The sequence below is a fragment of the Babylonia areolata genome, chromosome 30, assembly GCF_041734735.1.
Source record: "Babylonia areolata isolate BAREFJ2019XMU chromosome 30, ASM4173473v1, whole genome shotgun sequence".
NCBI classification, from domain to species: Eukaryota; Metazoa; Mollusca; class Gastropoda; order Neogastropoda; family Buccinidae; genus Babylonia; species Babylonia areolata.
The window spans coordinates 5,627,510-5,639,066 of record NC_134905.1 but is presented as its reverse complement, the minus strand read 5'-3'; the positions used below and the strand labels follow the sequence as shown (position 1 = coordinate 5,639,066).

Genomic DNA, 11,557 nt, shown 5'->3' with positions numbered 1-11,557 from the left:
GTGGTGGGAAAGAAACGTAAGATGTATGCAGACGAAGTATAATATAACTCAATGATGAGACATGACAGGTTTATTCAACTGTTACAGTAACCGTCTTCAAAAAAAAAAAAAAAGAAAGAAAAAAAAAAGACACTAACACGCACTTTGCAAGAGCGCGCGCGCGCACACACATCTTCCCACCCCCACCCGCCCACACTTAAGTACAAACGCAGTTGAGCGTTGCATCATCTTGAACCTCGTCTGACCTAAAAAATATGCAAATTTTCATAGCAGACGAACAAACGACAACAGAGAAAGAAAGCTGTTTCAAAGAAAATGCAGGCATTGTTGTTATTACTGTTTCTTATGTCTTACACTATCGAATGAAAACGATCAGAATGCGACAATCTTATTTCATTAACTGGCTTGATGGACTGTGAAATTGTCATTTTGTTGATGTTAAAATCATCCCGGAAGTACTTTTCTCGCATTGTCTCGTGGAATCCCCTCAGGTTCAACAACTACAATGGCGGCCGCGAAGTTACCTCATCTTGTGCTGGAAGTCCTCTTTTCATATTTAGACATTTCGGACCTTAGAAACTGTGCGCTTGTGTGTAAAAACTGGTACAAATGTCTGAACGACGAAAACAACGATGTGTGGAGGCTACACTGTGTAAGAAAGCTGGCCGAGGAAGCTTTGAAATCAGACATTCTCAGCAACGTGCCCACTTACAAAGCTAAACTGCGCGCGTTCTATCACGCTTGGAACCCGAACGATTGCTCCAAAAACATCTACGTCAAACCAAGCGGGTTCACCGTTCATCGGAATCCTGTTGCTCAGAGCACGGACGGAGCACGAGCAAAAATCGGGTTCCGGAGTGGACGGCATTGTTGGGAAGTGTGGTGGGAGGGGCCTCTTGGAACGGTGGCTATGATAGGGTTGGCGACGAAGCATTCGTGCATTCAGACTCAAGGTTATACCCCTTTGATTGGAGCCGACTCGCAGAGTTGGGGTTGGAACTTGGTGGACAATCTGTTGATTCATAATGGGGACAGTCAAGGCAACTATCCTATGTTGAACAACGCTCCCAAATACCAGGTATATAATGGAGATGATAATATCTGCAATACTGCTGATTGTGGCTTGTTGAACAGGATCAGTAGATGGATGAAAAAAAATCCCCTTAGAAGTCAATGACCCAGTTGCTCAGTTACTTAAAATAACTGGTGTCAGATATCATTCCTCGCTGCTGCAGCCACAAAACACCTTTAGTGTTAGTAGTTTCTGACAACACAGTGATGTACTTGCAAAAGAAGTTTCTCTGTGTGTGTGTGAAAAATATAATTTCCCTCATGTAATTTCCCACGTACCATGTCTATATATATACACACAAAATGTAACACATGTTTTGATTTTAACTAATATGTGTGTTTATAATTGTAACAAGAAATCACACCTTCCCCATCTTTATGACTCATTTGTGTAAACAAAGTGAGTCTATGTTATAACCCGGTGTTCGGTTGTCTGTGTGTGTCTGTGTGTGTCTGTCTGTCCGTGGTTAACTTTAACATTGACATTTTCTCTGCAAATACTTTGTCAGTTGACACCAAACTAGGCATATAAATAGGAAAAATTCAGTTCTTTCCAGTCATCTTGTTTAAAACAATATTGCACCTCTGGGATGGTCACAAAAAAATAATAAATGAAGCCTAATTATATGCAAATTGCATTTACTGTTATATTTATATTTTTTGTATTCTCTAAACTTGGTACTTTGATATGATATTCTGACCCAACAAGAGCAGTCATTATTATCATTTTTTGTTCAAACAGGAACTTCTTTTGCTAAGCATGGAAGTTTTATTTATTTTGCAAACGTTTTGGTACAGATAGTACAAAGGGAAATTACTCTGTAATTAATGCTAGGGGACTTCATTTGCTTTAAACTGATCTTTCTCATCTTAAACATTACATTTTGAAATTATACTCAATACGTAAAAAGCTTGGATTTTTTTTTTAAAGTGTATCACAAGTGAGTCTTGAAGGCCTTGCCTCTCTTGTTATTTTATTCTATTTATTCTTTTTTTAAAATTTAATTATTGCTGCCCCATCATCTGCACCATTTCAGTGGCACTACTCCCACACCACTCATTCTGAGTCTCCCACACACGACCACATCTGGGTTCATCTGTCGCAGTCCCAGTGCCGGCAGTCCAAAACCTTTCCCCATCTATCCTAGCACATCATCATTATATTATTATCGTTATTGTTATTATTATTCAAGGCCTGACTAATAATAATAATGGATACTTATATAGCACACTATCCAGAAATCGGCTCTAGGTGCTTTACAAAAACGCTTTTGTTAACATAAAACATTCTATCTATGTTACATACACACACCAAAATGTGACCACACACACACACACACACACACACACACACACACACACACACACACTGCATACATACATTTTAACATACATGTGTATCTAACAGCAATCCTAACACATATGCACACACAGGCAGGCACAAACTTACATAAACACATGCACACACAATACACATTCATATACATGTATGTAGTTATGTACACATACATATGTATACACACATAGTCAAGCACAGCTAACACAAAGGAAGTGGACCTGCCACAATTGAACTTACTGCTAAGCGCGTTGGTTGATGCTGCTGGTCAGACATCTGCTAGGCAGATGTGGTGTAGTGTATATATGGATTTGTCTGAACGCAGTGACGCCTCCTTGAGCTACTGATACTGATACTGGCACACACATTCAGTGACACATGAATTTTATGTTTACTATGATAATACATGCATGCGCAAGTAGACTTGCGTCCATTACAATCCAGTTGAAAATTTAAAAGTTGTATATTGTATATATATCTCAATAGTGAATTTCTTTTTCTTTTTTTCCTTTTATAACTGAAAGTTAATGTGTTAAGAAGAGACTGTGAATATTATGATAGTTAATGGGACCAAGTTTTTGTGAAATGTTATGTTCCAGGAAGACCACTGGAGAGTTCCATGGCCATATTGGATCTTGCGCATGTGCATCCAACTTTTACTCAAAATTGCGAGCAATGCCAAAGGCAGTCGACATCTAGGCAAAAGCAGCAAACATTTGCTGTCCTCTGTTTCATCAGTTGATAGCGTCCATTGCTGTTTATTATTTGACCAAACTCTGTACAATGATGTGCCATCATAAGTTCAATTGTGGCAGGTCCACTTCCTTTGCGTTGGCTGTACTTGACTATGTGTGTATACATATGTATGTGTACATAACTACATGCATGTATATGAATGTGTATTGTGTGTGTGTGTGTTTATGTAAGTTTGTGCCTGCCTATGTGTGCGTATGTGTTACTGTTAGGGTAGCTGTTAGATACACATGTATGTTAAAATGTATGTATGCAGTGTGTGTGTGTGTGCGTGTGTGTGTGTGTAGTCACATTTTGGTGTGTGTATGTAACATCGATATAATGTTTTATGTTAACAAAAGCGTTTTTGTAAAGCACCTAGAGCAGATTTCTGGATAGTGTGCTATATAACTTATTATAAGTATCCATTATTATTAATTTTTTTTTTTTTATTATCATATCCATGCACAATTTAAAATATACACATTTTATGAAGCATATCCATTATTATTATCATATACATGCACAATTTAAAATATACACATTTTATGAAGCAAAAAGTCTTAGGGGGAAATAAGGCCTGCTGATTTGGCACATTCTGGCTCGTTCGCCTTTGTTGTTTGCAATTTCTGAGAGCCAGTCTGCTTCAAGAACACAGATCATGTGACGTGCCTCTTATAATTTAAGTTATGTCAGCAGAAATCTCTCCAGCAGTCTGTTTGGACATTTTGATTTTCATGAGGTGCTGACTAGGATGTTACAGGAGATGGCGGTGTTTCGCGATGAGCCATATTCACACAGGTGGTGTAGGATGTTACATGAGATGGTGGTGTTTTGCGATGAGCCATATTCACACAGGTGGTGTAGGATGTTACAGGAGATGGTGGTGTTTCGCGATGAGCCATATTCACAGAGGTGGTGTAGGATGTTACAGGAGATGGTGGTGTTTCGCGATGAGCCATATTCACACAGGTGGTGTAGGATGTTACAGGAGATGGCGGTGTTTCGCGATGAGCCATATTCACACAGGTGGTGTAGGATGTTACATGAGATGGTGGTGTTTTGCGATGAGCCATATTCACACAGGTGGTGTAGGATGTTACAGGAGATGGTGGTGTTTCGCGATGAGCCATATTCACACAGGTGGTGTAGGATGTTACAGGAGATGGTGGTGTTTCGCAATGAGCCATATTCACACAGGTGGTGTAGGATGTTACATGAGATGGTGGTGTTTCGCGATGAGCCATATTCACACAGGTGGTGTAGGATGTTACAGGAGATGGTGGTGTTTTGCAATGAGCCACATATTCACACAGGTGGTGATATTTCAGGAAGTTTTGATGTTTAGAACTACCGTAAATACAGTCTATAAAATTCTCCTATATATTTAATTTCTGTAGGTTGCTGTAGACTGTAATGATATATAATTTGTATAATTTTGATGCATTCTTTCTCTCCCTCTCTCTCTCTCTCTCTGTCTGTGACTCTCTGTCTCTCTGCGACTCTCTCTCTCTCACTTCTGTGTGTTTGTTTATTATTGTCCTTTTTTTTTTTTTCAACGTTCCATTTTGTTTCTTTCTCTATTTGCTTACTTATTTTCATTTCATTTTATTTTTAGATATGTCTGTTCTGATTTATCTGTTCATTGATTTGATGACATCCCTTTATTTGTAAATGCATCCCTTTCAAATTTTTTTTCTCTTTTTTTTTTCAAGGCATGACCGAGTGTGTTGGGTTACGCTACTGGTCAGACATCTGTGTGGCATACATGTAAATTTATATGGATTTGTCCAAACGCTATGACACCTCTTTGAGTAACTGAACTGAACAGTTTTTTTTGGGTTTTACCTGTGTGACACACTGACAGGTGTGCACGTGATGTGTATTGTGCAGGTTGGGGAGAGGATACGAGTGATACTAGACTGTGAGGACAACACGTTGGCCTTTGAAAAAAACTACGAGTTCTTAGGTGAGTTTAATGAGAGAAAAACTGAGGGTTTTTTTTCTTTTCGTTTGAAAAAAGAAGATACTTCTTAAGTTAACTTGGAAGTTGGAAGTTGTATGAACAGAAAAATGACAAAAACAAGTTCTTTGGTGAGTTCAGTGTGCCTGATAGCAGCATAGCTCGACACGCTAGTCAGGCCTTGAGTGCGTATTTCTTGTGACCCCGGTACACTTGGTAATAAAGACATATTCTATTCTATGCTATGCTATTTCGATTTGTGTACATATCACCTGTGGATTTCGTGTACAGAATTTTGCCAGAGGACAGTACTTTTGTCGCCATGGGTTCACACAGGACCTGGGTTTATCGTCTCATCTGAATGACTCAGACTGTAGATTCTCTGTCTGATTTCCGTTCAGACATGGGAGAAAGGGCAAGAGCAAGAATTGAACCCAGACCCTCACAGGCTCTGTATTGGCAGACCATGTCAATGTCTTAACCATTCTGGCACCATCCTTGTGCAGTACTCTGTAAAGTGTTAACTCAGCACTGCCAGTTAGCTCCCCTGACTCCCCCCCCACAGACGACCCATTTGTATGGGTAAGAAATATTTACAGATGAAGTCGCCAAAAAACAAATGTTAGATTTCATGAACTGAAAACTTCCATTAGTTCAAAACTGATCATTAACATAAGAAATTAGTTGGGGACAAAATATAAACTTAACTACACATACTTAACCGTGACCCACTAGTGCAGACTCCGGCAGGGGTCTGATTCCTGCCCTGTGCAAACCGCTACCCGCCTATGAGGAGAAAACAAAAGTAGCTACAGCTGATAACCTCTCGAAGTAGGTTACCTCCCCTTTGCGTCCCTGACCAGCGCCCTCTTTTTCCGGCAGCCATTTTGACTCCTGCTCCTGTGCTCTGCATACGGCAAAGTTTATTTTATGGCTGTCTATCGATTCTTTGGCGTTCTCATTTTGTGTCTGATGTCATCATGAAACGGGTCACAAAACTACTTTGCCCGATTGGGCGATCGAGCTCATATTAAGGCGCAATCACTATCGACGGGCGGACACAGTGAATACTTAGAAAAATCGTGTTGGCGCTTACTTTCAAAAATTAAAATACAAAACTCATTTCATTACTCATTAATAAGCCTTGTGCACTATTAGATTATAAAACAAGAGAGGCAAGGCCTTCAAGACTCACTTGTGATAAATTAAGTCCCCTAGCATTAATTACAGAGTAATTTCCCTTTTTTACTATCTGCACCAAAACGTTTGCAAAATAAATAAAAATTCCATGCTTAGCAAAAGAAGTTCCTGTTTGAACAAAAAATGATAATAATGACTCCTCTTGTTGTTGTGTCATAATAAGAGGTCAAAGTGCCAAGTTCAGAGAATACAAAAAATATAAATGTAACAGTAAAATGCAGTTTGCATATAATTAGGCTTCTTTTTTTAATTTTTTTGTGCCCATCCCAGAGGTGCAATATTGTTTTAAACAAGATGACTGGAAAGAACTGAATTTTTCCTTTTTTTATGCCAAATTTGGTGTCAGCTGACAAAGTATTTGCAGAGAAAATGTCAATGTTAAAAAAATCTCTCTATGCAATTATGGGGGGCTCTCACTTCCCCCCATTTCCAAAGCCTTGTATGTTTCTCGCTCTCAGTAACCATGAAAATCTCACTGGGCAGGAGTTGCATTTCGAGGGCTGCCTGACGCTCAGCTGTACCCGGCGGTGTCTGCAGTGTACGGCAACACGGAAATCTCCATGGTGTACCTGGGTCCTCCGCTGGACGGCTGATTCTGATTGGTCCTCTGTCCAGCCAATCACATCGCACCATGCTCATGTGTTGTTGTTTTTTTTCTTGTTGCCATGGACACAACACTCACAGAGAGCTCAGTTCAGCATGGGGTTTTCTCTTCTCTCTCTCTCTCTCTCTCTTTCAAGGCCAGAGGGTAGTGAGTGGGTGGTTGTGTGTGGTGGGGGGTGGGGAGTAAGTGTGTGAGTATGTGAGGAGGGAGGTTTTGAGAGTGCGCGTGTGTGAGAGAGAGTGAGCGTGTGGGAGAGAGAGAGAGCGTGTGGGAGAGAGAGTGAGCGTGTGTGAGAGAGAGCGTGTGGGAGAGAGAGTGAGCGTGTGGGAGAGAGAGTGAGGGTGTGGGAGAGAGAGAGTGCGCGTGTGTGAGAGAGAGTGCGCATGTGTGAGAGAGAGAGTGAGCGTGTGGGAGAGAGAGTGAGGGTTTGGGAGAGAGTGGCGTGTGGGAGAGAGAGTGCACGTGTGGGAGAGAGAGAGTGCGCATGTGTGAGAGAGAGTGCGCATGTGTGAGAGAGAGTGAGCGTGTGAGAGAGAGAGTGAGCGTGTGGGAGAGAGTGAGCGTGTGGGAGAGAGAGTGAGCGTGTGGGAGAGAGTGAGTGTGTATGCATACAATGTGTGTGTGTGTGCCTCTTTGGTACATAAGGGAATCGTTCCTTGCAAGGATTGTGGCTGTGTGCGTGTTAGTGTGTGGATGTGGGTGTGTACAAGTGGATGCATATGCATATGACAGTCTGTGATGTGTCTTTGATGCATAAATAAGGGTATCGCAATTAGCAGAACAGATGTTTTGTGGGCTGATGATGCCATATAACGCAAATAAGTTGACATGCTTTTGTTTGTTTTTGTATGTGTGTGTTTTGGGGGGGTTAATTTTTTTTTTTTTTTTTTCTCTCCAAACTGCACATTTATGAAAATGTTTTGAAAGAATGAGTAAATGTTTATGAACAGTTGGGCATGGAACTGTACATTTCAACTATACGAGAAATTGTGGACTGAAAATGACAAAACAAACAAAATGTCTCTTTTTCAGCAAAATATTCATGAGTGATTTTCATGAAAGGGAATACTGCAACAACAAAAAAAAAGAAAAAAAAAGTGGCTGACAAAAAAGTGAAAAGGAGCGTACAGGGATTTCTGAATGTTTGAGAGATTTTGCAGAAAGTGATGAATGTGTTATGTTATGTACAGCACGTGCGTGTGTGTGTGTGTGTGTGTGTGGTGTTTTGAGAGCATACCTTCCCCAGCACATTACCTGTAAACTACTGCTTTTGACTGACGATGGCATTATCAGTGGGTTCCAGGTTCGAATCTGCTTTTGTCAAAACAAGAATTATGTTTTCAATCCGTTAAATGTGATATTGTTGGAATAAGCTGATAGATGTGTGTGTGTGTGTGTGTGTGTGTGTGTGTGTGTGTGTGTGCATGTCATGATGTGTATTTATGTGTGAAAAATGAAATCAGATGTTGAAATCTACTCTCTATTAATTACGAGTCTTAACATGATTCACAGTTTCAGTGCAAAAAATGCCAAAAGCCAATAATGTTTTAATTTTTTGTATTCATTTTATATTTGAATATATGTTTTTTTTGTTGTCTTTGTTGTTTTTTTAAACACATTTTCTGAAATATATACTGTATTCAATAGCCATTCATCACCAGATCAGTTGTTCTGTGTATGTTGAAAAACAGAGAGACAGAAAAAAAACAAAAAAACTTTCAACTGGTCTTTCAACTTTGAATTGGGGAAATCATTAATGAAAAAAAAAAAATATATATATATATGTATATGTATGTAAGCTTATCAGTCATTCAATAAAAGGCCCAGTTTTTTTGTTTTGATTTTATCATTTTATTTACTTACTTTTTAACCAAAAATAATGTAAAAGCTGTTCCAGTGTTTTGTTCAACATAATCAACAGCTGATCTTTTGCATTTGTGGGCTTCAGCTCTCTTGTTCACTCGTTTACTGAAGTATGAGTGGGCATTTACATACTTGTATCTGGGTAGGTAGAGAGATGGATTGCTGTAGACAGATGGACAGATACTTTTGAAAGACATATTTTTGGTTATTGTTTCATTGTAACTCGTATAAATATGTAATCAGCTCAGGGTTCCAAATGCTGTGGACATTCTTTAGATACTCGCGGTTGCCATTCCGCAAGTGGAAACAACAGGATAAACGAGAAAGGCATGATCTCATATGTGTGTGTGTCGAAGAACGGTCATACCTTAATAATAAAAAAAAACCCCAAAAACAATTGTTGTTTGTGCGTATGGCATACTTGGCTGCAGCACTAAGAGCCAGTGCAATCTTGCCTCCTTGTTTGAGAGTCATAGTCCTTCACGTAATGCTAAACATCTATTCACTCTCTCTCTCCCTTCTTTTGAGGAAAACACAAAGACAATGATGTTTCAGAAGATGATGTTTTTGGGTTTTTTTATTTGCAAGACGGTCTTTAAGTACTTTCCAGAATAAAATCAGGGTATTTTTTTACGTTTTTAACAAAAGGAGAGTGATTGATTGTAATTGTGAAATTTTATTTTTCCTAATATTTCTTTCTTTTTTTTTCTTCTTTTTTTCCCGACTTTCAGACATGAAATGTGTTTCAGCATTGTGAGAAAAATGAATGTTATTTCAAGCTTGTTTGAAATGTTCTGGTGGAGTTTTGTACATAGGTTGTTCTAATGAGTGAAGGGTACGATTGGTGGATGGTTTGATCATGTGTGTTTTACCCATGATCATGATCACTGGTTCGGGATGAGAGAACTCAGAGAATGACATGGAGAAAGAGAGAATGAAAGAGAATAAGAATCAAAGTGTTTATAAAATACCGATTTTTTTTGTTTGTTTTTTGATGATGAGGACATGAGCATGCAGTTTTGGAGTTTGAACTTGTTTTGTTGTTGTTGTTTTTTATTTTATTTACATGCAGCATTAGAACTAGAGCGCAAGATTTTGTTGTTATTTTTTTTACATGCATGTTTGTGTATGGTTTTGATTAACTACATTTTTTTCTGGAGGGTGTGTTGAGTGGGGGGAGTGGGTGGGGGGGTGGGGGTGGGGGGGTTCTTGCACTTGCAGAATATGTGTGCATCTGTTTTCAGTTGAGTGTTTTCTGTTTGGTTTCTGCTTAGATGTGATGAGTGTGTGTGTGTGTGTGTGTGTGTGTGTGTTTTGGATTAACCAAGATTTCTGTTTTATTTAGGTGTTATGTAATATGTGTTTTTGATCAAGTGTTTGTGTTTATATGTTTATTTCTTCTTCTTGTTGTTTAGAATGAGGGAGGTGGGGGGGGTGGGGAGGCAGGGTGGGGGGGGGGGGGGACCGGGGGGGGTTGGCTAGACTATTATCACCCTCACCATTCATGTTGAATCATGCTTACTGTGCTAGCGTCTGCATCAGTTCATCCTGCAGAGATTAATCAACGAGATTAGCCTGGGGTGTCTGGTTTTCAGAGCGGACAAGATTTGTTTGCTGATTTTACGTCATAGTTTTTACTGCCTTGTTTTTTTTGTCTCGGGTAATGGTTTTGTTTTTTCCTTTCTCTTCTTACTTTCATTTCAGTGGAGTGTTGGCCTAGAGGTAACGCGTCCGCCCAGGAAGCGAGAGAATCTGAGTGCGCTGGTTCGAATCATAGCTCAGCCGCCAGTATTTTCTCCCCCTCCACTAGACCTTGAGTGGTGGTCTGGAAGCTAGTCCTTCGGATGAGACGATAAACCGAGGTCCCATGTGCAGCATGCACTTAGCGCACGTAAAAGAACCTACAGCAACAAAAGGGTTGTTCCTGGCAAAATTCTGTAGGAAAAATCCACTTCGATAGGAAAGACAAATAAAACTGCATGCAGGAAAAAAAAAACAAAAAAAAAGGGGGGGGGGTGGGGGCGGTGACGCTGTAGTATAGCGACGCAATCTCCCTGGGGAGAGCAGCCCGAATTTCACACAGAGAAATCTGTTGTGATAAAAAGAAATACAAATACATTTTTTAGAAAAAAAAAAAAAAAAATTATGGGATGATTTTTGCCTTCAGCCTGCTTTCAACCTCAAGTGTGGCTTTGTGGGCCTCAAGCAGTGAGATGTAAAGTGAATCAGAATTTTAATGTGGGCAAATTTGATTTGAACATTCGTGCTCTTTTGATCGATATGATAATCCAGTGTGAGTGAAAAGTGTAAAAGACGTAGCAGTTTTAAATTACCTGTGTTCATTTGCCTTTTTGCGTCAGATTTTTTTGTAAACGTAAAATCATGCACAGCAATTATTGAAAAATACCAGTTTGTGTCACTTGCATTGTAATGGTGGTAAGATTATACATAATGGCTATTTGAAAATTACTATAATGATTTATGTCAGTAACATTATACAGTTAGAATTATACACCAAGTTTATTTGAAAATAAGTGTGTTGATTTGTGTTACTCGTGAGGATGAAATTACGCACTGGAGTTGTTGAAAAGTATGTTAGTTATTTTGCTTCAGGATAAAATTATGTAAAATTATATAATGCAAGTAGGTAAAGAGAGAACAAGCAGATGCAAATAACTGTCAGTTCGCTTCAGCTGGTGCCAAAGTAATCATATCTGAGTGAAGGTGTAGTTATACATTATAATTTGCAGCAGTTTGCGCTCCCCACTTACACCACCACCCCCACACA

At 39.4% G+C, this 11,557-nt stretch overlaps 1 protein-coding gene across 1 annotated transcript; it reads left to right on the top strand.

Moving 5' to 3' along the window:
* The first annotated feature begins 505 nt into the window (after positions 1 to 505).
* Positions 506 to 6,995, top strand: LOC143275622 (F-box/SPRY domain-containing protein 1-like). The gene is made up of 3 exons (XM_076579870.1): positions 506 to 1,078; positions 5,033 to 5,108; positions 6,786 to 6,995. The coding sequence occupies exons 1-3, from the start codon at positions 506 to 508 to the stop codon at positions 6,893 to 6,895; spliced, it is 759 nt and encodes a 252-aa protein (XP_076435985.1). The 3' UTR covers positions 6,896 to 6,995.
* Positions 6,996 to 11,557: the final 4,562 nt, after the last annotated feature.